This window comes from Podarcis muralis, chromosome 2 (assembly GCF_964188315.1).
Source record: "Podarcis muralis chromosome 2, rPodMur119.hap1.1, whole genome shotgun sequence".
NCBI lineage: Eukaryota > Metazoa > Chordata > Lepidosauria > Squamata > Lacertidae > Podarcis > Podarcis muralis.
Genome location: NC_135656.1, coordinates 83,298,156 through 83,325,592, shown reverse-complemented (window position 1 = coordinate 83,325,592; position 27,437 = coordinate 83,298,156). Strand labels below are relative to the sequence as shown.

Sequence of the window (27,437 nt, the reverse complement as noted above, 5' to 3'; positions counted from 1 at the left end):
AGGGGAACTGAACACACTTCCACATGCCGTGCCAGCATAGCACAGAGCTGGCTAATGTGTGGCACTGCAAATACTGCTGGACTTTCTCACCTGCGCTTCACACTAAGGTCCAAGGCCAGGTTACAGCATTGGAACACAACAGAAAAACACTTTAAAACAACTTGCAAACATATAAATAAGGTGGGCCCTAAAAACATGCCCCTCAAGTGTCAAAAGCTGACCATGGGCCACTCTGGCTGTGGCTGATGGAGCTGGAGTACAATAATATCTGGAAGGCCACAGGTTCCTCTCAGCCTTGGCCTATAAAGTGTAGAACCCAGAGGTACAGGAATGACCCCCAATATTTTTGGGGGCCAGGGGGTCACAGGCCACACCACACACATGTGACACTGTGCACACGTCACAGGAGACTGAGAGCTCTGGAGGAGCTGACCCCTGGGCCTGTGGTGTGCAGGACCACCTGAAGATTGAGGGGGCCTGGTCCCCTTGAAACAAATATTAAGGGGGCTGAGGTGCCTTCGGCCCCCTAGAGTCGGCACACCTGGTAGAGTCCCTATCCAAGATGTGAAAGCCTTCTGGTGGCTCTCACTACATCTCTCATTTACTCCAGCTGATACTCCCACCCCCTCAAGCCATGGAAGGACGCTCTGCCCTGTGTCCCCCGCCATTCCATCCACATATCTGACTGGTGGGAGAAATACTGATATGCATATCTAGAGTTCATTCCACGCAAGGAGAAGCTCTGATTAGGCCTAGCCTGGCCTGGCCCAGAGAAGCTCTTCTCATAGAATCATAGAATCATAGAGTTGGAAGAGACCACAAGGGCCATCGAGTCCAACCCCCTACCAAGCAGGAAACATACAGCATACAGCAGAGCATGCCGTAAAGCTCTTCCCCACCCTGCCCAAGCACATGGGTGGTTGTAGACACAGCACCCATTTGTGGCATGTGCAGAACTAGTCCCACAGTTCCCCCTCGGATATTCTATCAATGTGGGCGTGTGGGTGTGAATCTCCCCTCAGGCTCAGAAGCCCTTTCTGGTATCTGAAATACAGGTTGGAAATACTTGTCTACAGCTTCACCACCAATTCAATTTCTGACCAGGCCTCTATCTGCCAATGCCAAGTTAGGAACATAGGGAGTCAGGCCAGTGGGTCAACCTAGCTCCATGCTGACTACACTAACTGGTTGCAGCACTCCAGGGTTTGTGATCAAGGTCCCTTTCCCAGCTCTACCTGAAGACCTGGAGACCTTCTGCATGCAGAGCATGTGTTCTACTGTGGAGGTACAGCCCTTGCCTCAAAAAAGCCATACCCCTGGTATCCATTTCCTGCTCTTATCTGGCCTGCTACAGGAAAGAGCATCGGCTCCTTCTCCTGGTTTAGTCCTGCTGAACAGGAGCTTCCTGTGACTTACCTTAGGACACTGCACCGTACAGGGCTCTGGTCTAGGCTGAGGGAGGGAGGAAGTGGGGAAACACAAAGGATAAAAAGACCAGTGTTAGAATAGTTATAATGCTGCTGCCGGTGCATGAAAACATTTTGTGCTGGACGCTGGATGAAATTTACCACAGTGCGCTTGTAACCAATTGGCACAACCAGTGGCCTGTGATGTCCTGCCAAGATGCAAAACATTTTACCATGTAAAATCAGAGGTGAATTTCCTCCACCACTTGGCAGAGTGCTCCAGGGGATGGACTTTACCAAGTGGTTATTTTTATTATTGATAATGATGGTGGCGATAATGATGTTATTTATACTCCCATTTCCCCCCTGACAGGGATTAAAGGTGGCTTACAGATAAAGTAAGAACAGCTAAAAAAATGGGGGTAATAAAAAAGCAATTAAACATTAATACGTGGTTATATGCACGCCACAAGGCATTTCCACTTAAGACAGGGGTCAGCAAACTTATTCAGTAGGGTGCCGGTCCACTGTCCCTCAGACCTTGTGGGGGGCTGGACCATATTTTTTGGGGGGAGGGAAATGAATGAATTCCTATGCCCCACAAATAACCCAGAGATGCATTTTAAATAAAAGCACACATTTTACTCATGTAAAAACACCAGGCAGGCCCTACAAATGAACCCAGAGATGCATTTTAAATAAAAGAACACACTCTACTCATGTAAAAACACGTTGATTCCTGGACCATCTGGATTTAGAAGGTGATTGGGCCAGATCCGGCCCCCGGGCCTTAGTTTGTCTACCCATGACTTAAGACAAGGCTCTCGTGTGTGAGGAATCCAGGCCATGTACAAACAAGAGGCGCGGCTGTCCTTCTATGCTTCAAGACGTCTTGTGTTGCATGGGTGCTACCTGAACAGGCAGAGCAAACACTCTTCCATTCACCTCCCTCCATTCAGTGGCTTAGCAATCCCTCTCCAGCATTTTGTGAGGAACGTCTTACCCCTTCAGTGTCGGCTGCCCTGCAGAGGGCGTTGACAAGCCCCTCTTCCGCCTCTGGCAGAGTGCTCAAATCCCTCCTCACAAAGAAAACATTGCGCCGGTCCTCATTGGTCACCAGGCGGCGCAGCTGCTCGCGGTCAGCCCCGTTCATGCCAACAGCCAGCACCTGGATCCCTGCAAGGTACAGAAAGAGAAAGTAAGCCCATCGAGGGGTCCTGTGGGTTGGCCATTCCCTGGGCAAGGCACATGAACAGTTCAGAAGAAGAGACTGGCAGCTTGACTAATTCCTTCCAAGAAAACCTTCAGCCAGGCCTGCGGGGAAAGGGTTTTTTCTGGAAAAGTTTTTTTTCTAGCTGCAAAGAAAAGGGTGAGCGAAACAATCAAGGGTCTGGAGCAACTTCCTTATGAGGAAAGGTTACATTATCTGGAGCTATCTTGTTCAGGAAATAGGTGACAGTGGTGGGGACACATACAACAGAGGTATATAAAATTAGGCAAGATGTGGTGGAAGTGAACAGAGATAAGTTTATTCTCCCTCTCTCATAGAACCCAGGCCACTCAATGAAGCTGAATGTTGGAAGATTCAGGACAGGCAAAAGATGCAAGGAAAGTTTCCTGTGCTCTTATATTCCCGCCCCCCTCCACACTCTAAGGGCCTGTGTGCCTTACCTGCAGCCTTGAGATCCCTGGCTGGCCCAATGGCATCATCGCTGGATGGACCATCCGCCAGGATGACCAGGGTCCCAGGCACACCAGGTCTGCGCCCTGCAGCGAGGCTCAGCATGTCGCTCTTGGCAAAATTGATGGCAGCTCCTGCAGTGAAGAAAGCAAAGGACCCAAGATACACATACCCACAGAAAGCAAGCATGTGTTCATTGTCAAGAGAGCTTTACAGGAGTGGAAGTGGCCACCTCTTATTTGGGATCTGGCCCACTACTTTGTTCAGGCTTTACAACAGTAACCGGCCAACCCCATGGACAGATTTAGTATCATCATTATTATTTAGAACATTTATACCCTGCCCTTTAGCTGAAAAGACTCACAAAGCGGCTTGCAAAAATCAGTTTTAAGATTGTCCTTGCCCTTAGGGCTTACAAAGACATGGCACACAAGGGAAAAAAGGAATGTGAGGGAGGAGGAAGAAACAAGCTCAAACACATGTGCTTTAAGTTACAGTTCTTAAAGTTACAGTCAACACCAGTGGCAGTTCTGGCTATCTTTTCCTTGATAAAAGACCAGCCCCACACTGGAAGCAGCCTCACATTGCTCCAGATCAAATCCCAGAGAAGAACAGGTGATGATGTTCAGGCCCAGAGGACAGAGCAGCTCCTGACACGCAGCTCTGAATTTCAACAGGAATAAAGCCCTCTGTGTGTGTGTGTGTGTTGTCCTTACAGCGATGCCCTCCCTGGTCTCTGAACCAATGAAACTTGCACCACATGGCTCAGTCCCCCAGCCCTGCACTTACCAATGGCATTGCCACTGGGTTCATCATAGCGCAGCGAGCGGATGAACTGCAGGACTGTTGGCAAGTCACTAGAGCGGTTGAGCCGGAGTAAAGGGAGGCCTCGGTAGCTATAAAGCACAATGCCCACCTGGCGGAGAAAAGGAAAAAACAAAGTCAGAGCAGAGGCAGGGAATCTCAAGCCCAGGGTTGGATGTGGCCCTCCAGGCCTCTCTACCTGGCCCTTGGGACTCTCCCCTGGCCACACCTCCTCCTCAGCCTACTTCACATTCTCCTTGAGTATTTTTGCCAGGCTTGAGTGTGTGCTTGGACTTGGATATGGTCAAAGCTATGTACTGTATGTGTGTGTGAGAGTTTGTGAGAAACAGGCATACTGCACAAAACAGGCATACTGCACTAAAAATTTATATCTCTTGCTCCACCCTCTTTTGTTTCTGGTCCCGCCCACTACCACCAATAAGGGGTTGCAGTGCTCAGGCTGAATGGGGTTCCCCACCCCTGAGATAGAGCAAGAGAGTTGTACGGAAGAGGGCACTGCAGCCAAGACACTCCGCAGCCAAGACAGGAAATGTCTAAGGGAAATGTACTTGATGACCAACTTTAGAGTGCACGAAGGCCAGCAAGGCAGCCACCTGAAACACTGTGTGGCTGGCCACTCGCACCAGCCGCTTCCCATGCTGCTCCACCCACTTTTGCCTTACAGACACAAACCATAGCAAATGAGGTTTCGCACTGAGAGAGGTGAAAATCACCAGGACCGCAGTGGGAGCCTTGGCACCAGAATGGCTTGCCATGTGGCAGAGGCTTGGCGTGGGCGTTTTACCAAGTGGCCCAACACCCACAGCACATGCAAACTGAGCCAAAAGGAAGAGCTGCAGCCCCTTTTATGCCAGTCATTACCTGGGTGGCACCAGGACCCAACTGGCCCAGTGCAGATACAGTGTTGGAGAGGATGCTCTGCACGGCCTCTGCGTTGTAGGCGTTGTCTCGAGTGGCATGCACGAGAAAAACAACGTCTCTGCGGGCATCTCGGCAGACTGCAGATGGGAACGTTTCAAAATGAGTAGGGTTGGTGTCAAAGCAGAAGTCAGAGGACATAAAAACGAAGAGACTTTTCTCCACACACCCATGTGAGAAGCAGCCCTTGTGCACAGCCCTTGTGCACAGCCAAATGGCTTTTGATTCAGAGCACAGAAGGGATCCAGGTGGCATGTCAAGGCCTGGCAGAAACAGCCCAAGCAAAAATGATCCAACTTAGCTCCACTTGTTTTCCTTGGGAACATAACACAAAGCAGGGAGTGAGGACCTTGGGCACAACATGAGAAGATCTCTGCTGGATCAGGCCACTGGCCCATCGAGTCCGGCATCCCTGTTCTCACAGTGGCCAACCAGATACAGTGGTACCTCATGTTAAGTACTTAATTCGTTCTGGAGGTCTGTTCTTAACCTGAAACTGTTCTTAACCTGAAGCACCACTTTAGCTAATGGGGCCTCCTGCTGCCGCTGCGCCGCCAGAGCAAAATTTCTGTTCTCATCCTGAAGCAAAGTTCTTAACCCAAGGTGCTATTTCTGGGTTAGCAGAGTCTGTAACCTGAAGCGTATGTAACCTGAAGCATATGTAACCCTAGGTACCACTGTAATAATAATAATAATAATATAATAATAAAATTTTATTTATATCCCGCCATCCCCAGCCGAAGCTGGGCTCAGAGTGGCTAACAACAATAAAAGTAACCCAACATTCTAAAATCAATTCGTTTTAAAATCAATTCAAAATCAAATTAATGCCAACCATTGGGCTAGAGTTCTGTGAAGATTGCCAAAGGAGGGAGTCAGACTGTGCCTTGGCCAAAGGCCTGGTGGAACAGCTCTGTCTTGCAAGCCCTGCGGAAAGATATCAAGTCCCACAGGGCCCCAGTCTCTTGTGACAGAGCGTTCCACCAGATCGGGGCCATAGCCAAAAAAGCCCTGGCTCTGGTTGAGGCCAGCCTAACCTCCCTGTGGCCCGGGACCTCCAAAATGTTTTTGTTTGAAGACCGTAAGGTCCTCCGTGGGACATACCAGGAGATGCCTGTGAGAAACCCGCAAGCAGGATTCGAGCAGAAGAGCGCTCTCCCCCCCTTTGGTTTCCAGAAATTGCCTCTGACTGTTGAAGCAGAGGCAGAGCCATCATGGCTCCCTGAATTTGTCCAGTCCTCTTTGAAAGCCCTCCAACGTAGGAGAGGTCCTGCATTTCCCTCCCAGGTGCAAGGATACCTCACCTGTGCGGTCAGTCACAGAAGTCTCAGGACCTGTGACGCTCCCAAACAGCGGGCGGATGGTGAAGGTGTAGCTCCTGCCCAGGCGGAGGCCAGACACTTGGTGCGATGTGGCAGACCCAGGCAACGTTCTCTGTGCTTCCACTTCGTCTGGAAGAAAGCAAGAGCACGAAGGAGGTTAACAAGGGCAATTCCACAAGGGGATGACCCAGTACGGACGCCGTGCCCATGTAACAGATCTCAAGCCTGCAGTGGGTCTTGGAACCAGTGGCAGAAGGTAAGCCATGGGGAGATTCGGCCTGTGCATGACCTCTGGACAAAGGAGATAAGTGAGGGGTGGGGAGGGTGGGGGAACCAGCTACATCTGCCAAGGAAGGAATAATCTTCCAGTGTGGGGCAGTACTTAAAAAGTATTGGATTATGGATTCCAGTTCAAATCTCAACTCAGCCACGAAGTTCCCTGAGTGGCCTTGATCCAATCACTGTTTTTCAGCCTCAGTCTACCTCACAAGGTTGTTGGGGGGATAAAACGGGGGGGATTATGCACGGTGCCCTGAGGTCGCTGGAGGAAGGCCAAGATATAACAAGATCTGTTCTTGCTAGCTAGCTGCAAGCTGCCTTTCCTCACCCAGTCTTCAGCTGTGCAAGAGCTGGAGGAGGTGATGGCACTAGGACACACTGCCAGTATATCCTCTTTCATACCCATCCACTCCTCAATGGCCCAGCAGTTTGGTCCTCAACCTCTGCCATTACCTCGTGGAGATTTCCAAGTGAGGAGATAGCCAGTGGCCCCAGGAACAGGAGTCCAGGTCAAAATCGCAGCATCCCTTTGAATCTCTGCCACCCGGAAGTTGGTCACACGACCCATTGCTGCTGGACAAGCAGAGGTAAAAAGGTGAGGCAGTTGTTTGGGGCCTTCAGGCAATCTTTGCCTCCACCAAGAGAAGCAACTGAGCCTCCATAATCATGATCAATTACAGTAGTTACCACACTAGTGAAACATTCTCCCCAGTGCCATTGACTCACTTACATCCCCGAGCTTTGCAAAAGTCCTTTGCAGTAGTTATAACTACCATGTACAAGCGAGAGTGTTTTCATCACAAAGATGTTTTCACAGCACAGCAGATGTGAGAACAGTGCCATATACACAACTAGCCACCACTGGTTTGTTACAGTGATTTTCCATGGAAAGGCAATACAGCATTTTCCATGGAAAGGCAATACAAAAATATAATATATAACCACCACTGTAGATGTAAAAACAAAACAAAAAACTCTTTCTTTAGAAGTTGAGGAAAAAACAGCAAGATGGGTTTAAAACATTTAACAGGGCACAAACAGAAGAACCCATACATCACATTATCTCTGGGGACAACATACAAACACCTTAATACTGTCTGAAGTTATAAGCCCTCCAATCCACTCCTCTGGCAGGGTATACACAACCAAGAAATTTACTGTGAAATCACTTTCACATAGTTCATGGGAAAGGGTCCATAAATGGAATCAAATAAGTAAATAAATAACAAGAAAGACACACAACTCCTAACCAGCACCGTTTATCAGGTCACCTATGTGAGACCTAGGAAAGACGGGAGAGCACATCGAACGAAGCCTTTTAGCTCCGATGAAATGAAATTTGAAGATGCCGCCATGAGATAGCTACCTTAGTCCAAGCAGAGCCAGGCTGAGGCAGAGTCCCACGGGGACAAGAGGCAACCTAAGGGCACCTGCGAGAGCGAGGTACGTTTTGACTATCTCCCAAATACATAAATAGACAGAATGTGCCTTCTAGCTGATCTCTGTGCCTGCAGAGGCTAGTGAATGATGGAAGGCGGATTTACCAGTGTTGGCAACAACAGCCACAGGTCTGCTCTCCTGGTTGCCCACCAGGCTGGTGATGCGGATTTCGTAACGCCCTCCTGGCTGCAGGTCTCTGATGTCATAGGTGTTGACACTGGCTGGAAGCAGCTGGCTCCTCTCTGGTCCTCCTGCCCCGGGTGAGAGAGGGAGTTAATTTCCTGAGTGCTGGGTGGAAGTAAGAGAGGTGTAGGTAGCACAACAGGGCTGGGTAACCTTTTCTGGGCCAAGGGCCACATTCCCTTCTAAGCAACCTTACAAGGGCCACATGCCAAAGGTGGGTGGGTCCAGAAACGAAAGTAGGTGGAGCAACAAATGCAAATTCACCCCCCCCCCCTTCTACCCAGGCAGAGTTCTAGCTGGGGAGGAAGAAAACATTTAAGAGGGTGCAAAGCAGGGGTGGCTGAGGAGAGTCCCAAGGGCAAGGAGGCCAGAGAGAGAGGCCCCCAGACCTGAGGTTCCCCATCTCTGGTGCAGGCAATACTTACCATCTGCCGGCTGCCAGACAAGCCGATAGCCTGTGCTTCCTGGCGCTGGGCTCCATTCGACCCGGATGTGCTTTTCAGAGGAGTCAGTCACACGCAGATTCCCAACTGGCTGAACTGAGACTGTCGCTGAGAGGAAAGGTTGGGAGGATTAGCAAAGGAAGAGGATCCAGGGAGGTCGATTGCTGTCATGGTTAGGAGAAGGCACTGTAATAGGAACTATTTGTCCTGGATCAAGGGAGTGAACCTTGCTGAGGGGAACTGAAGAATGCACCTGGACTCATCCTGCAGGGTGCTCCAGGAGTCCATTTGGGTATTTAATGTGGGATGAATACAAGGCCCTTCACCTTTCGTTTAGGAACGGCAGCTGGCACCCACCATAGATGGGCATTCCAAAGATCCGGAAAACCCCTGTCCACACCCTGTTTCACAGCCTCTGCTTCCAGGGAGCTTCTGGGATGACAGCTACAAATGCAGCCGCTGACTAATCCAGGGTGCCAAACCCCACCTAAAAGGAGTCAGCTGATGCTCACACCCCTCACTCACTTGCCCATGAAGCTCACCAGCAACCTTGGGCAAAACACCGTCTCCAAACCCCCAGCTTAACTCACAGAGTGGCCAGAGTAATGCCCAGAGCTCCTTGAAATGAGGACTAGACAGAGATGTGGCACACAAATCCACTGAAGTCTTACGTGTGGTGACAATGAGAGACACGGGGTCTCCTTCGCGGTTGCCAATCAGTGCAGTGACCTTCACAGTGTAGCTGACTCCGCCTTCCAGGTTCTGGATGTCAAAGGAATTGGTGCTTCCTGAGACCAGCTTGCTGTTTTCAGGTCCACCTTCGAAGCAGAGCAGAGTTTAAAAGGATGGGCAAAATCATTTCAGGCTATCCCAGTTCGAAAGTGAAAATCTTTTTTAAAAATATTTTTTTTTATTGATTTTCCAATAAAAACAGCCAATCAACATATCTGCATCATAATCCAATTAAAAACAATAAACTAAAATAAAAAACGACCATAATTGTAGTCCAAATTGTAATTCTTAATTTTTCCAGGCTCCCTATAGTCTGGACCTCTGAAGCATATCTCCAAATCTTCATTCCTGCCTCTTCTCGTTGTTTTAATATTTTCCGCCTTCTGATCTTAACACTTTAATGCAAGTGCAAATCTTGATACTATTCACAGACAAAAGGTTATCCTTGCCCTATAACCAGGATGGGCAACCTGTAGCCCTCCAAAGCTTGTTGGACTCCATCAGCCCCCAGTCAGCATGGCCAATGGTCGGAAAGATGAGAGTTGCAGTTTGGCAACATCTGGAAGGCTAGAGGTTTCTAAACCCTGTCTTAACCTGTTTCATACTTGGGAAAAACAAATGGGGCTTTGGATTCTGGAACTTGCAAAGGTTCTGCTATCTCACTTTCTGGGAGAAACATCAGCATCAATGCAGGCAAACAACTGATAAACTGAGCAGCTACTGTACCATCACTGCGGCCCCACACAATTCTGTAGGCTGTAACTCCGGGCACACCAACCCATGTGACTCGCACATCCGTGCTCCGAGACTCCAAGACCTGTAAGCTGGTGACCATTCCCACTTGATCAGGTGCTGCAAAACAAAAGAACGGAAAAGGATGATTGAGAGCAGTGCTATTGAGATGGACTTGCTGTGGGCATCCCTGTTCTACAGCCAGAGTTGACCTCACCTGTTGTAGCTGTGGCGGTAACCGGACTCCCTTCTCTGTTGCCAACCAAGGCCGAGACCCCAATGAGATAGAAAGACCCAGGCCTCAGGCCCTCAATAGTGTAGGAGTTTCTATTAGCTGGAAGGACTTGAGAGAACTCTTGACCTGGGGGAGAAGACAACATCAAGCTGGAGGAAGCGTATTCCATAAAGCAGGGCTGAAAACAGGGTGGACTATTACAGCAAGAAATCCCTCAGCCAAGAGCTACCAGACAGCAGCTCTGGGAATCTTTTTCTGCCACAATTGCCAAGTAAGAGTCCAGACAGAAATTTCCAACAGAAACAGCATATCTTAGCACAAACAAGGTATCCTTCAACAGAACAGCTTCCAGGCATACCACAAAACCAGTCTACATCCTTCTGAGACAAATATTTCATTACAGCAACACTGTGTGTGTGTGTGTGTGTGTGTGTGTGTGTGTGTGTGTGTGTGTTTTAAAAAAGGAGAGACCAATTGAGAGAGATTTTGCTGCCCAAAGGAATACAAATTCCAACTGGAGTGGGGTTTTTTATATATAAGCTAAACCCAAGCTAAGAATTCCTGGCTATTGTATTTCACCTTTGAAATACAAAACTGTTGAGTCTACAGAGTTCCAGTGGGCTGTCACTTTTGTAACTGGGCAGCAGTCCTAAACTAGTTCTCCTTCCTGCCCTATCCCACCCCTGATATATTTCATCTCTCTAGTTTTGACACTACACATTAGTCCTTAAATACAGCAGACCCCCAAGTTCCAATTAAGCCTAATTCTGAAGCCAGAATATATTATTTTTGTCACACACAGAACAACTCACCATCTCTCTGCCGCCACGTCACCTTATATCCGGTAACCCCGGCAACTGGATTCCACGTCACCCGCAATTGGCTGGGTCCAAGGGCAGCCACTTGTAGGTTGGTGATGCTGCCCACAGATGGGCGTTCTGCAAGTCCAAAGACAGAATTGAGAGGGTTGGCTAGGAAAAACTGGTGACACGCAAACACTTACATGCCACTTTGGAGCAGGGGTGGAGAACTTCAGGCCCAGAGGGTGTCTATATTGCCCCCAGACTACGCCCCTCCTCAGGTCATCCCTCCCCTCCTCAGGCCATGTCCCTCACCAGCCCTACTCCACACCTTCCTGAAGTGCTATTGCCTGGTTGATATGTGTCCTTGACATGTGATGATGCCCTTGGTTTGTCTGAATGGGATATGGGAGTGAGTGCATCTATGAAGAAACCCCTGGCATTTGCATGGCTGTGATGCAGCCTATGGCACCAAAGAGTCACATCTATTGCTCCACCCACATTTCCCTCTGGCCCCATCCACCATCCATCTGATATGTGGCCCTCAGAAAGCTACCCATAAAAGTATGTGGCTCTCTGGCTGGAAAATGTTCTCCCCTCTTGCCTTGCGAGTTTTTGAAGTGCTTCCTGTCTCAGGGAGGAATTATTATCACCATACTGCAGATGGGAAGTGACCTGTTAAATCTTCTCACAAGACGACCTGCTGGATCAGGCCAATGAACCATCTACTCCAGGATCCTTTTCTTACAGTGGCCAACCAGGAAACTCTCAAGAAGGACCCAAGCACAAGAGCACTCTCTCCATCTGTGGTTTCCAGCAACTGATATTTAGAAGCATTACTGCCTCTGGCTGTGGAAGCAGTGCAAGACTCTCAAGACCCACCTGAGTTCTACCTAATTGGCACAGGCTCTCCCTCCCATTGCACCAAGGTCTCAGGGTGGAGCTGGTGGCAATGGTGCTAGCATATGTGGCCCTGCTCCTACTTCCATGCGCATGGAGGCTAATTTCTGAAAAGGGCCTAGGACTATCTGGGATGAGTCGGTTGACACTTACGGATTCGGATGTTGAGAGGAACAGCGCTACCCTCACGGTTGCCAATAACTGCTGACACGCGCACCACATAAACAACGTCTTCTTTCAGATCAGTCAGGTCCTCGGTGGTCTGGGAGCCTGGGATACGCCGTGTCTTCTCCGTGCCATCTGCAGCAGAGACCAAAGCAACCATGTGCTACACATTCACGATTTTCAGTTGCAATTGAGGCACTCACATTGGGTTTCTAGGGCAGAAAAGTTCCTAGCCCTCTTGGTTGTGAGGTAAAACTGAGAGACATTTAAGACAGTATCGGGAGTTGGCTGAGGAAGAATTTCTGGGCAGGGCATCCATCTGTCAACAAACGCTGTTGCATTGCACTGCACAACTCTGCCTCCTCTCCTATGGCTGCCATTTGGGACTGGTAGGGTGGAAGGCAGAGAGGCTGACAGTAAGTGGGGCCAGGGCCATGACAGGCCATGACAAGCCGAGCTATCTAATTTGGGTTTCACTGCCTTTCTCCACTCTTCTGACTCTGACAGTGGCAACACTCACATTAAGAAGGAGGAAGATGACACAGACAGTCCTCCTGGACTGACTGAATGCAAGTAAGAAGGCAGGTAGGTGGGTGCTGGCTGAGCTCTGGCTGAGGCTGATGTGATACTGCCCCATTTTCCCTAATGGACCAAATTCTTCTGCTTCCCCCCGCATCCCTGCTCCTATTAGCTGAGGATGCAATCTGGATCTTCAGTAGCACCAGAACCACTGTGAAGCAATCCCACCCCACAATTCCGCTTCTCCTAGATACTCACCCTGGGTGTTGCGTAGCACAACTTTATATGCTGTGGCCCCAGGGACACCCGTCCAGGCCAGTCTGACTCTGTTCCCCAAAGTCTCAGTGACCCTCAAGTCAGAGATGCTGCCCACGGGTTGTGCCACCCCTGCAAGACAAATCACAGCTCAGATGCAAGGAAGCCAGTGAAGGGAGCCAAGGTGCCAGCATGACAAGCAGCAGGAGCAGCCACAGCAGACAGAGTGGTTGCACCAGGTCCTCATCACAGGGAAAGCCATAATTTATTTGCAGCAGAAGGGTTGGGGTAGAGGACCCCCATATTGAACTTTGAACATCAGCAAAAACTAAAAAGCAGCATACAGCTTATTGCATGGCGAGTTCCCGACCCCCCCCCCCCCGGGAAGAAATAATGACACTTGACACAGTTATAAGGTTAATGGGCTAGAAAAGGCCACAACTTTATTGGTTACAGGTGATGAGCGGTATTGGCTTAGGCATTGGACCTAACCGACTATATCTGACTCCAGCCCGTCTGCTTGAAGTCCAGGAAGGGTTAATCTCCAGTAGGGGGAGTCCTGCTGATGCACATCAACTAGGAGCTCCCCCAGGGTCACCGATAGGGGGCGTGCCTTAGGCCCTAGGCTTCGGACAGGGCCACGCCCCCCCGGAATCCTTTACCGGACTACCCTTCAAAATGTGGGGCAGGTGATGGCGTTACCTCCCCATTTTCCATCTACAGAACTATTCCAATGCCTAACCAGAAAGTTGTGACGATTTGGTAAGAGGTAGGTGAAAACCAAGTGGCTGGTGCCAATTTGCCAAGTGAAAAAATTCCTACCAGGTCCCTCAACAGTGACCAACCAAGGTCCATAGCAAGGTCAGAGAAAGCAAACCTTAGAGGGCGGGTGGGTGGGGAAAACAGGAGCAGCTGGGGGGCGGACAAAGAGGGAGATCCCCTGCTGTGCCCTGCTTTTAAGGGGCAGGCCACACCCCCTGCGCAACCCAACTGGCTGGCCAGGGGATGCAGCCGGGAATCCCCCAATCGTGTGGGGGCTGGTCTTCCACCCCCTGGGCACGTGGAGGGGCCGTGAAGCCCGCAACCCCACCTTCTCCGTAGGGCGGAAGTGGCTATAACGTACAGATCTGATCAACATGATGCATGTAGAAGGCCAATCAGGGGCCTAGAGCTCTGCCACAGAAAAATAGGGATTTTTCCAGAATGTTATGCAACCAACTTGGCTTATGAGCCCTGGCTGCTGGTGTGGAAGGTTCAAGTCCACAATTCTAGTACTTGATTGGCTGGAGGAAACCATGGGGATCGGTTCTCAAGAGAAGGGGAAACAAAGGCAGCACATGTAAACATCCCAAACCTGCAGAGATCTTCCCTGCCCACCTGTGGGTCTCCTGCCCCTGCTTGAAATAAACATGTATTGCAGTCAAAGAAACAGGTTGGCGGCCCAGCGCAAAGAGGACTCCTGCCACTTGCATCATCCCTGGCTTTCCAAGCTACAGCCATTCAGCATTTGGAAGCCTAGTAGAGGAAGGCTTGGGCTCTTCCAAGGACCTTAAGCTCCCTGCTCTCTCTCACACCTGACACCCATGGTGAATGAAAGAAACACCCATAAAACACGCTCAGAAGCTTTACTCCAGCATTCCCTATTGTGGTGCCATCCTCTGGGTGTTGTTAGACTACAACTCCCATTCATCCCTGACCACTGGCCATGCTGGATGGGGCTGATGGGAGATGTAGTCCAAAACATATGGAGGGCATCAGGTTGAGGAAGGCATCTTTAGTGTTTATATTCATTCACATCCCATTCGCTAAAGGTATGTTGAAAGCAAAAGCATTGCAACACATCTGGGGTAGAAATGTCTACATAATTTTTTGAAAAATTACACTACAGGGGAGAACTGTTGGTTTAAGATTGGTTTTCTGCAATGTTTGATTTCTAATCTTAATTGCAAAATAACCTCCTGTGAGCAAACGTTTTTGGTGACAAAAATGAGGGTTTGGTTTTCCAAAGATTCCCCAGGATTTTATCGTACTTTGCATTGTTTTATTCCCATTCAATACCCCTCTGCATTGGTATATTTTTAAAGGGATCTCACCCTCTTTTCAAAAAAGAGGTGGGGACATATTTTCAATGCTTTGTGGTCTAGCCAGTCAGGGGTCATGCAACCACCAAAATAACATTTTGGCAGCACAGGGCCATTCTGTTTTGTTTACATGACAACACCACACACAGAGCAAATTAATTCATTTCCCCTGCTTTTGAAGCCCCGCCCCACCTCATATTATCATCTAAAGTGGGAGGCGCATTTTGGCTTAGTTCTACTTACCATAATTTAAATTAACTTGCATATTCAGAATTCCACCATCTAACCACCCAGCTTCTGCAAGGACATTTTCCTTCTTTTGATCATAAAAAAAAAAGCTTCTTCTTCTGTATAAAAGTGTGTTCTTGGCACTTTAAACAAAACTGACCCAAAGACAAACATCTCATCAATATGTAGAGCAAGGTTCAGAAGAGGCAGCTTTATCCTAATATCAGCCTACTGCTGAGAGAGATAAACTTGGCAGCTCTACTGCAAGAGCCCTTCCTTCTCTCCAGAAGTGAAAGCAAGGTGGCAAGGGCTAAACATGCTGCAAGTCATTAATCACTTACTCACCAGTCTGCAAGATGGTAACTGGGGTGGCCACTTCCTTGCCGTCATACAAGGTGAAGAGAGTGATGTGGTATTCAGTGCCTGGCTGCAACCCTGTCAGAGTGTAGCTGTTTTCATTGGTGGGCAGTGTCACAGTCCTGGGGGGCTCCAAACCTGGAGATCAGCACAAAATCACATTTAAGGATAATAGGGAATTTATGAGCTCTGGCCTGGCTGACCTGATCTGCACCTCCTGGACTAATGTCTGGATTGAAACTTTGTTCTCTACAAGCACTTGCATTTTCCTGACACAGGTTTTCCTTCCTTAATGTAGTCAAATGCATTTTTAAAACACACATATTGGGAGGGGGGGAGTTTAGAAATGTGTATTTTGATAAAAAAAATATACAGTGGTACCTCGGGTTAAGTACTTAATTCATTCCGGAGGTCCGTACTTAACCTGAAACTGTTCTTAACCTGAAGCACCACTCTAGCTAATGGGGCCTCCTGCTGCCGGAGCACAATTTCTGTTCTCATCCTGAAGCAAAGTTCTTAACCCGAGGTAATATTTCTGGGTTAGTGGAGTCTGTAACCTGAAGCGCATGTAACCTGAAGCGTATGTAACCTGAGGTACCACTGTATACATAAAAGTGTGTAAATAAATATGTGGCTTTAACAAAATAAATAAATTAGAGATGAATGCAAAGATGGAATGGAACAGATTTATAAGAGAACACTTGTGGAAATGGCATGGAGCAGAAATAAATTTCTCAATTCTTAGTCACAGCAATCGTTTGCACATCCAGCCCACCAACTTCATCAGATCTTCTCGTTTTGTCCAGGCTTTGCAGCAACAACCCTATGCTCTTTCTCTTAAGCCTTGTTCTATAGAGAGGAGCCTCATGCCTATGGAGGACCCTCAGAGATCATGTCTCAGGAAAATCTGGAAGTGGCTGGAAAAGAATCAGCTTTCACACTCCAGCCTCCCCAATCTACCCACATTTTCTTAGCCTTCCCCACAACCTCCCTTCCACTCATTGTTGAAATCAGGCTGGGTTACCTGTTGCTTTTCTCCATTCCAGCCGATAACCTCGGGCGTTAGGGATGATGTTCCAGGCCAACTGGATAGACGTTGGATCAATAGTGACAATTCTCAGAGTCTGGAGTATAATGGCTTCTAAACACAGCAAAGAGAAACTGGACTCAGGAGGATTGAGATTCTTAGAATGGCTTGAGAACCACTCAGTACCCAGTACTTCACTTCCCACATATGCCTGTGACTATGGGAGAAGTTCATTTGTGGAGGTGGGTAGGGAGCCAATCTGAATCAAAACACCCACTATGACAAGCTCTGCCACTCTTTAAAAAGGAGGGGCCCAGCTGGGCTTTGCCTTTGAGATAAACAATGGGATCTTGCCACACACACACAAACCAATCTTCACTGCAGTGTCTCACTTTATCTTCAGCAGAGTCACAACACTGCACTGTATTTTGCATTCCCCTCCCCCTTTTGAATACAGTCGTACCTTGGTTGTTGGACAGAATCTGTTCCAGAAGTCCGTTTGACTTCCAGAAATGTTTGACAAGCAAGACGAGGCTTCCGATTGGCTGCAGGAGCTTCCTGCACTCAATCGGAAACCGCAGAAGCCGCATCGGACATTCGGCTTCCGAAAACATTCGCAAACCAGAACACTGAATTCCGGGTTTGCGGCGTTTGGGAGCCAAAATGGATGAGTACCAAGGCGTTCAACAACCAAGGTACGACTGTATTGGTGTGAGGGGAAGGGGTGAGCTGGTAATCAAACTTGCAGCACAGAACTGTGCCCTGAACAATTCTGGTACCTCTGTGTAAAGCTAGTTTAAACTTGAGTCATCGCATTATAAACGGAATGCTGAACAGACCAATAATTATTAAACCACAGGCCTCACTTTGCCTGGCCAATACTAGCACGATTTACTGCTAATAACAACAATAAAACAAACAAACCACAAATACTCCCTCGGGCACACAACACACACCAGTTCTCCTCCTGATGGAGGCTTTTGGCCCTTCCGCCTGCCCAAAGACTGGAGCAACAGTCACCAGGTAATCACTATCAGGCTGCAGTCCAGTCAACAAGAAGGAGTTTTTGCTGGGATCCACATCAGCTCTCTGCACATCCTGACCTGAGAAAGCACAGAACAAACAAACAAAAGTTGACAGCAGAGTATTTAATGCATGTGGAAATGTTCACTGCATGGGGAGATGAACCTTAGAGTGGTCTGCATTCCAATGGCCTGCACTTGGCTTAATTGGGAGGAGGGAGAAGACTATCTACTAAGTTAATCTTCACAGGGACATAGAAAACTCTAAGAAAACAGAAATGAGAGGATGGCCCCTAGCAGAGAGCATGCCATCAGCAGTCTCCCTGAAAGTGACCAATGTCCCACCTAAACAAATACAGCTGTCTTCATGGACACACATCAATACTGAGTATCGACAATAACAAGCAAAAAAGTTCCCCTGGAACAAACTGATTATTTTACAATATATATCATGTCTGGATCCTGTCCATTTCACAAAGGGTTAAGTGTGGTGGCAGATAAAAAGGAAGAAACTTAAAATATTTTACACAGAACTACAAAGGACTAACCCACTTGCTAAACGAACTCAGAGGATCAACATCGGAAATGTTTTATTGGGACTACTGGGACTAATTAAGAAATGCAGTACAATATTAGATCATCACTCCCCGAACTTCAGAGCATGGGAAGATGTATAATTTGGCATAAAATTTGGCTTTTTTATTATATTAATTTGGAATGCTTTAATGTGCTTTTTATTGGATTGTTAAAATGGAAAACTTAATAATTTATTTTTTTTTAAGTGTGGTAGCCTAGGTGAGCAGTGGAGCAGAGCTCTGGACTCCGTCCTCTCTGGTCCAAGTGCATCACTCTCCATCAACTATATCACAAGGGCTCCCAGCAATGCATGGAATGGCTACAGTCAATAGGTGGAATGAGTTAACAAGAGAACTGGAACCTAACAGTGACGCAACAGATCCTGCGAATTGGTTCTGGGTTTATCCACTTTACTAAGTGTCACCACATATGCAGATGTGGTACCATATTTCATGATAAAGTTTCAGATAAAAACAGCATTTGAATGCTGCTTTAAATGGAAGATAATTATATAATGATGAAGCTATGAATTATGTAATTCATTATATAATATAGCCATGGTGTAATTAAGGTATTAATTATATAATTTACTAGAAGGGATGTGATGTAATACTTTTGATAACTGACATTCTTTTTTAAAAGCAGAGGTTTTGACAGCTTGCTGGAACAGTTAATACGGCTAGTTATCATTTTCAAGTTCTACAGCTGTGGAGAATGAGACTCTTCATTTCAGGGTTGTGGGTGAAAGATCCCCACATTGCAGGGGGTTGAACTAAATGACCCTTGTGGCCTTTTCCAGTTCTACAATTCTATGATTCCACGATCCAGAGTAATTTCTGGTTCCTCATGGGATTTTCTTAACACCCATGAAAGTTTACCCGTTAAAAGAGCTGAGGAGGCCGGCTTCCAATAAAGGCAATATCAGCTGCTAATAAGCTAAAAAACAACAGACTAAAACACATGTGAAACACAATTTTGTTAACGTTTATCCAACTGTTTGTTTTAATTTAAATTTTATGTAATTGTTGCATCCTATATGCTCTTTCGTAAACAAAGATATATATCAATGCAACCATGTTAAACAGTTTAAAGATGAACATGAATAAAACTATGTTACAAAAACACACACACCACATGTCTGCATTTTATATGTCTGAATAGGCTTGACTAAACAAAAATGTTTTTAATAGGCACCAAAAACAGTGCAGTGAAGGTGCATGCCTGATGTCAATAGGCAGGGAATTCCAAAGTATAGGTGCTGCCACACTGCGCAAGGAAAGTCCCACATAGTCTTATTATGAAAGCTCACTCTATCACATATCTAGAATAAATTTTATAGTCATGTATCCTACATTGAGTGGGTCTTCATATACAGTTTAAGCTCGCAACTTAAACAGGGGTCATGTTCCGGGGATCGTGCCTTAAGCCAAAATTGCATATAGTCAAAACACACTAGGTGCAACGGTTGGTGAGAATGTTAAAGTCTTTCTTTCCCCTGGATGTCTACCCACTTTAAATTTTTTATTTATTTTTTGCCATGTGCATAAAGCTGAATGTGCACAAGTTGAATGAGCTTAAGTTGTGGGCTTAATGTTTATGTTTAGTATCATATTGGTTTTTGATAAATGATAGGCATACTTTTTACACAGACAGTGGTGCTTCTTTTTGTGTGTGTGTAAGGAGATGTTTGGACCAGTCGCTTGCTCCTTTTTTAGCCAGCCATCTGATTAGGCCCTAGGCCAAGCCGCTTTGAAGTCTTGTTCTGAACAGCTACGATCAACACATTTGCTACCCAAAACACCACCTCCCGCACTTTCCATATTCATCCGCAAAAACCTTCAAATATACCTATTGAATTAAATAATTGCATCCCTCTTTTCTGGCAGCTGAAACACCATCATCTCACAAATAGTGCTATTTGCAAAGTGAAAACAGCCCTGTATTTTCATAAGGCATCATTACAGTTGATTAGGTCCCACTGGGCATGTAAAAAAGTGTATTTTCGTAGCATTCTGGGACGGTCAATTCATCTGTGGAGTCACAGTGACAGATCTGACTGATCATGCTGTGCTCTAGCATCCTGATATTGGAGCACAGGAAGAAAATGGATCAGCTGAACAGACATACCTGAGAGGAGGCCCCAGGTAACACGGTATCCCGTTGCTCCACTCACGCCCCGCCAGGTCACCAGCATGCCCTGGGAGGAGATGTTCAGGGCAGACAGTTGTTGCACTCCTGACAAACCCACTGAGGATAGAGAAGGGTTAAAAAAAAACCAACACTGAAAAATGTGAAGACATGCCATGTCCATTAAAGGTAAAGGACCCCTGACAGTTAAGTCCAATCGCAGACGACTCTGGGGTTGCGGCGCTCATCTCGCTTTACAGGCCGAGGGAGCCGGCGTTTGTCCGCAGACAGTTTTTCTGGGTCATGTGGCCAGCATGACTAAGCTGCTTCTGGCGCAACGGAACACCGAAACCAGAGCAGTACATGCAAACGCCGTTTACCTTCCTGCTGGAGCAGTACCTGTTTATCTACTTGCACTTTTTTGCATGCTTTCGAACTGCTAGGTTGGCAGGAGCTGGGACCGAGCAACAGGAGCTCACCCCATCACGGGGAGTTGAACCGCCAACCTTCTAATCGGCAAGCCCAAGAGGCTCAGTGGTTTAGACCACAGTGCCACCCGCATCCTGTTACCATGTCCATTAGATATGCCATTTACCAGTATCCTACAGTCTAGATGCTGGTGCACCACAACCTCACAGAATTAATTCTTAATTAACTGCAGCACAAACTGAATGAAGGGAATGGTTCCCAATATTTACAACTGTATTTTAAACATGGTGCATGAATATTGATGTTTCAAGCATGCACCAAATAATATCTAAAATGGGATGCCTCCTCTGAACTAAAATATCTGTTTAAAACCCTCAGCTAAAGATAAATAGGCAGTCAATTGAAAAGTGCTACAGCACTGCCAGCCTACATCTCTCAAAATCTACAAACGCATGTAAAACATGGGAGAGACTGCAATTCCTTAGGAACTCATTGGGGCTAGGTTTAGGGACAAGCAACTTTGGCGATTGTCTGGGGCAACTCGGGGTTGCCTGTCCATGCACTGGGCACTAAACTGTTTAAATAAATAACACAAACAATTCATATAGCACAAATAAGTATAGGTTTACAGATCCCAACATGCAGATTTATCATCTAAGGAAACAAGGATGAATCATGGCTGTGCGTCATGCATCCAAAGTCGTGAAATGGGCAACAGATGCAATAAAAATTAAAGTGTTTCATAAATACAATAAGAATATTAACGTATTAAAAACACAGCGATTGTCAGAATCACTGGCCGAGGAAATTATTTCTACCTGCAGGGGGGAAATGTAAAAATCAAAGCATGAATACAATCTTCGTTTGCCATCTCTCTCTTCCCAGTTCTCCAAGTCTGATGGTCTTAACTGAGATGGGACTTACACGTTCGGCCATTGATCACGGCAGGTGCCACTGTCTGACGGGGGTAGATTGGGTAGAGTGTGATCATATAGTCAGTGTTGGGACGAAGGTTGCTGAGCAAGGCTGAAGTAGCACTGGGCCCAAGACTGATCTCCTCCGGCTGAGTTTCACCTTTGATTGGAAACGAACAAGGAGAACTTCAGGGACACAAATAACAGAAGTGTGAAGGCACACAGCATTACCAGAGATCCCACACATAAATGACATCATTGGTTATGTGAGCTGCTTCTTATTTCAAAACACTGCTGGCAAACAAGTCCTCACTGGTTCTTTTATTTTTGAAATTTTAAGCTAATGGCCTGCATATAGTCAAGAACATGACCAAGTCTGAAGACTGAAAGGTGAGGAGATTCACAGCTCTAAGTCAAAGCACCCACGCTGACCTGAGGGGCAAATACATACTGAAGCCACTGCAGGGTGCAAGCACTTCTCCTTCTTTCAGAATATTCCTCCATCTTCAATACATAATAGAATATGCATCCCAGTTTCCTTATGTAACCCCAACTTTTAATTTGGTGGCCATGTCAGCTTCTATGTGATATTATAGAGGTTAAGGCTATACATGGTTATGTTTCACCTCCGCATACCCATGTGATCACAAGTAGGGGGAATACTGCGGCACTTGGGTCCTGAGGGCTGGACTAGATGGGTTGCTGGTCTGATCCAGGAAGGCTCCTCCTATGCTCATATAATCTTCCTTCAATTTCCTGGAGGAATCTATAGCCTATTTGAGAATCCAATCAATCCACATGTGGACAACCAAGGAGACACACTGGAGGGCTGTGCAGGTTCAGAGAGGGTCTTTGCCTATGGTAAATACTCCCTAGTCTTACAGGTTCATGGTGGAGGGTCAAACTGTCCCCTCCAAGTCTCACCCAGGCAGCTCTTCCTGCGCAACAGAAGGTATGCACGTGAGAGAGAAAATGTCTGTGTGCATGGCTGATGGCAGCAGGTAGAGGGGGCCCATCTAGTTGGGGTCCATCCCTGCCCCACCATGAATTCTTGTATGTCCCCACTTGTTTATGTAGGCATCTCTCAAATTAGCAGCAGATACACACATCTCTGAGTTTCTGGATCACTGCAGCCAACTGCAGGAGTCTAAACCACTGGGCAGGGACCTGAGCACGGGGGCTGAAAATGGGTGCCAGGGGTGACCTCTCCAACAATGATAGACAAAGGACTTGGGGGGGCGGGACATGGGTAGACATGGTTTGGTTCCACTGTGGTTGACACTGCAACCATTTGGCTCCTGCATGCAGAGCCAAACAGCAGCCCAAGCGGTGGCTGCTTCTGCTGAGCTCAGCAGCATGTTGGTGCCCACAGGGCCAGCATTCTCTGCATTGCCATGGCAACAGGTGTGGCCACCCAGTGGGTGAGGCTCTGGGAGATCTGCCAGGGCTCTGAGCACTGGGATGGCTGCAGGCTGGGGAGGAGCAGCTCCAGGTGCAGCTTCCAACAGGCACAAAACACAGGAAATGGTAGAGGGAATCTTCCAAACAGCCTCCACTCCCCCAAGCCTGGGCTCTCTCTCGCAGCACAACCTAAACTGTGGCAACAACGCGCATGTATTGCGACACTCAGGAACACGAGGAGATGCTCAGGCAGCACGTTCACAGCTGCACAGAGGGACTCCACGCACTGACACAAGCTGTTCCTCCACCCCACGCTGTCTCAAGGCTTTGTTTTCAAACTGTGCTATTACACAGAGCGTAAGCCTCATCAACAAGAGCTCCTGCCACAAGAGTGGGGCTGAGCTGTGCTTCTGCAAACTCCAGCGTGACTGAGCTTCTCTCTTGCGATCAACAACCTGCCTTCCACCAAAGAGCACTGCTTGCCCTTCTGCTGCAGCTGGAGCCTTGAAAGGCAAGGAAAACATGACAACAGCACCCACCCAACAGCCACAATGGCTATGTTCTATCTCCACTGTCAGAGGCAAGATGTCTTTGAATTCTAGTTTCTGGGAATCACAGGTGGGCAGAGTGCTATTGCACTTGGGTCCTGCTTGCAAGCTTTCTGCAGCCATCTGGTTGGCCATTGTGAGAACAGGATACTGCACTAGGTGGGGCATGGGCCCGATCCAGCAGGCTCTTCTTACATTCTTATCCCAGTTACAGATAGGTAGCCGTGTTGGTCTGCCATAGTCAAAATAAAAAAAAAATCCTTCCAGTAGCACCTTAAAGACCTTAAAGTATCTGAAGAAGTGTGCATGCACACGAAAGCTCATACCAAGAACTAACTTAGTTGGTCTTTAAGGTGCTACTGGAAGGAATTTTTTTTATTCTTATCCCAGATATTAAACCAGGAGGCATTCTAAAGATTTTCCAGAGTTGCTTCTCAGTATCCTTAGGACCAAATTAGCTTATAACCTATGACTGCTGCCCAGAGCCCGTGTTGTCTCCTGGCACTTCTTGGCAACAATTCAGGCACAACATCATCACCCTCAGCATTTACTCTGCTTAGTCGGCAGCTGCTTAAGGGGTGGGTGGGAAACGCTGCGTCCAATGATGGTTTACAATGCAGGTGAAAGCAGCAGCCTTTCAGCTCTTGAAAGAATTCAGAGTCAGTCTTACAGTTGTTCTGCAGCACTTCCACTTAACAACAGGACTGATTGGTATTTCTGATCCGTAAGTGCCAACCCTGCCATGATCTTCACTCACCTCTGCCCAGATACGTGAGCCTGTAGCCCTGTAGGGTACCCAGACCAGGGGCCCATGACAGCCGAAGGAAGGTGGGTCCTGCATCCAGCACTTGGAAATTTGCCACTCCAGACACAGCCTCTGTAAGAGAAAGAAGATATGTCTGTGTGCTCTTCATGTGGGACAGAGACACACAGTGGGTGTGAGATAAAACGAAGGCAGTTGCCTCAGTTACCAGCAGGTGTCGAGAGGAGAAAAACAATAGGAGTTTGCTAAGTTAAGAGTAAGAGTGAGCAACTGAGTAACACCAAAAGCCAACATACAACTGTTGTCATAAGCTAACTTAGGTGAGTCGTGCTCCCTGCATTTCAGATTGTCTCAGTCTGTGCTGCTATATCCACCACAACCTAGAGTTAAGACTTGTGTGGGATGCACAAATGAGGACATGACATATTCTATCAATAGTCTCCCCATTGCTACCATCAGTTACAAAATCCAAGATGGCAGCACTAATATATAATATACAGTGGTACCTTGGTTTAAGAACAGCTTAGTTTATGAATAACTTGGATTAAGAACACTGCAAACCCGGAAGAAGGTGTTTTGGTTTGTGAACTTTGCCTTGGAAGTAGAACATGTTTCGCTTCCTGTTGAGTGTGTTCCATTTGTAAATTGAGTCCCCCACTGCTATGGGAAAGCACGCCTTGGTTTAAGAATGCTTTGGTTTAAGAACAGACTTCTGGAACGGATTAGGTACCACTGCACACACACACGCGCACACACACGCCCCCCCCCCCACGACAACATTCAGTAATAGACCCTGAGCACAGTTAAGTCAATAGAAACAAATGATAGAATCATAGAACTGTAGAGTTGGGAGGGACCACAAGGGTCATCTAGTCCAACCCCCTGCACTACAGGAATCTGTACTTTATAACCTGTCCTTCCTTCCCAAGGCAAGTCCTAACAGCAATAAAACTACTGTACATAAAAACCATTTAAGACATCACTGGTAATGACACAGTTGGTACCTGCAGTGTAAATATAACACAACAGTGGCAACTTGATTTTAATAGCAGCAGTTAAAAGAACAACTCATGAGCATCACAAAAGCAGTGCAAAACCAGATTCAGCTAGTATTTAAGGAGGCCCAGGGAAATGAAAAGGTCTTTGCCAAAGGGACATGTAAGTAGGAGCTAGGTAAGTCTATCTGGGGGGAATATTCCAAGCATGGGGTGCCGCAGCCAAAAAGACACAGCCATCAGTTTCCAAGTACCTAATTTCAGAAGGTGTGGGCACCCAGAGAAAGGTCTCCAATGAAGAACTCAGCAAAGACCCAAGGTTTCTGTATTAATGGTGATGCCAAGATCAAAAGTAATGTCAGCCTCAATAACTGTGGGTTGCATACACATATAGTCCAACTCAGAGTAGGCCCATTAAAATAAATGGACACTTAATGGGTTTCCTCTGAGTGAAATTTAGTTGGATACAACTCCTTACATTTTTCCTCCCTGAGCCTCCTCAAAAATAGGCTACAACTGCACAGACTAAGCACCATTCACTGAACCTCCTACTGCTGCAATTGTCCCAACTGTGGCCACTTCACACACTAACTCACATACCAACTACCATGTTCCTACACAGAAAGCAATCCTCACACAGGAAAATGCACAAAGCCCACATGCACACAAGGAAACCCAAACGAATCACGCTCTTGTGAGGAGTCACCACAAAAGAGACATAAACAGAAAGTCTCAAAGAAGTTGTGGAAATGTGGGATTATCAAAGGCAGAAGTCGTTACTCACGAGTACGTCCTTTGCCGGACACGGATTCTCCAATGCTGTTGGCATACTGAGCAATAACAGTCACCAGGTAATCTGTGCCTCCCCTCAAACCACGTAGCACGGTACTCGTCTCACCAGGTCCCAAACTAACCTGTCCGATAGCAGGAATGAATGGAAAAAATAGCTTCAGATAGTATGACGAATGCATCAGTCCCTAGTCATGTGTGATAAAAACACTTGTATCCATTTTAACTGCATGCACATGAGGAAGGAAGCCATGACTGCCAGTGGCCTCCTATAACATAGTGAACTGTCTGTGGGACTTCTTACACTAAATTAGCACCTGGACAGTAAAGCCTGGGTGAAGCAGCCAAAGGGCTACAACAGAAGACAGGTAGAGGGAGAACCTTGAGTTTCAACTGGAGCAACAGTACTGAAGAAGAGGTGTCTAACCCAGCCTTTGCTAACCTGGTGCCCTCCAGGTCTTTCAAACCCCAACTCCCACTGGCTAGCCCCTAACAGGAGTTGACCCCAAACATCTGGAAGGCACCAAGCCCAGGTTAACCCATTCCTCTTTGCTGGTTTCCTTATCTCTATCCAATCACACAAACTCCCCAAAGTTGTGGGGGGAAACACAGGCAAGATCCATGGACCTCTCTATTTTCTCTCTCTGTGGAGTTAACTGCAGCTTGTAAGGGAAGGCATCTAAACTGGGTAAATAGTGCAAAAGTAAAATGTAAATGCACACACAGCTCTGGTCAAGTTTATTCCTGGGTGCTTAAAAAAGTAAAATTTCCACAAATTCTGAAGCCATTTCATTTCCCCCTGCTAGGGAAGATGGAAATATGTAGGGATGACTGGACTGAAATATCTGCAACATTTACTTCCTTATCAACCCTAAGTTTAAACCTCCAGAGGGCAGGGGTAACAACATAAAATGCATCGTTTATGTTTTAAGCTACAATCTAAGCCTTCCTTACACTGGGCTTGGGGAGGAGGGCTTGGACTGAGCAGAGATGTTGTTCGGCTCGCTTCTGCAAGCTGAGCTAGCCTCTTTCTGGTTGCTGCCGGTGGACTGACAGACACAAGTGTCACTCTGTCAGCGCAGATTTCCCCGCTTCTGCCTGCCAAACATGCAGCCAGGCGGAAAAACTTGCTGGCAGTATCCAGAAAGCGCTAAAACAGGGTGTTCCAAGAGAAGGGCTGAGCTGGTCTGGGATCTGCTGGCTCCCAAGCTGCTCTGAGAGCCAGCACTGGGTTGGAGTTGGTCCCATTCCCTGCATCCGCTCCAGGCTTTCCCCGCCCCTTCCCCGCCATGAGTGGCCAGGTTTTGGATGCGGTGCTGGTTTCCACCACTCCACAGGGTCCCCA

At 47.4% G+C, this 27,437-nt stretch overlaps 1 protein-coding gene across 1 annotated transcript in view; it reads right to left on the bottom strand.

The window, feature by feature from the left end:
• COL7A1 (collagen type VII alpha 1 chain) overlaps positions 1 to 27,437 on the bottom strand; it is a 119,511-nt gene that overhangs the window by 72,718 nt on the left and 19,356 nt on the right. The window contains exons 8-29 of the mRNA XM_077924950.1: positions 26,088 to 26,217; positions 24,303 to 24,422; positions 21,607 to 21,756; positions 20,254 to 20,373; positions 17,485 to 17,631; positions 16,526 to 16,642; positions 15,490 to 15,639; positions 12,839 to 12,967; positions 12,050 to 12,196; positions 11,009 to 11,134; positions 10,179 to 10,322; positions 9,956 to 10,081; positions 9,169 to 9,315; positions 8,480 to 8,605; positions 7,976 to 8,122; positions 6,885 to 7,004; positions 6,135 to 6,281; positions 4,774 to 4,910; positions 3,877 to 4,003; positions 3,078 to 3,221; positions 2,410 to 2,582; positions 1,417 to 1,452 (exon numbers count right to left, since the gene is read on the bottom strand). Coding sequence (XP_077781076.1) covers positions 1,417 to 1,452; positions 2,410 to 2,582; positions 3,078 to 3,221; positions 3,877 to 4,003; positions 4,774 to 4,910; positions 6,135 to 6,281; positions 6,885 to 7,004; positions 7,976 to 8,122; positions 8,480 to 8,605; positions 9,169 to 9,315; positions 9,956 to 10,081; positions 10,179 to 10,322; positions 11,009 to 11,134; positions 12,050 to 12,196; positions 12,839 to 12,967; positions 15,490 to 15,639; positions 16,526 to 16,642; positions 17,485 to 17,631; positions 20,254 to 20,373; positions 21,607 to 21,756; positions 24,303 to 24,422; positions 26,088 to 26,217 — 2,910 coding nt within the window. The remainder of the gene's footprint in view (positions 1 to 1,416; positions 1,453 to 2,409; positions 2,583 to 3,077; positions 3,222 to 3,876; positions 4,004 to 4,773; positions 4,911 to 6,134; positions 6,282 to 6,884; positions 7,005 to 7,975; positions 8,123 to 8,479; positions 8,606 to 9,168; positions 9,316 to 9,955; positions 10,082 to 10,178; positions 10,323 to 11,008; positions 11,135 to 12,049; positions 12,197 to 12,838; positions 12,968 to 15,489; positions 15,640 to 16,525; positions 16,643 to 17,484; positions 17,632 to 20,253; positions 20,374 to 21,606; positions 21,757 to 24,302; positions 24,423 to 26,087; positions 26,218 to 27,437) is intronic.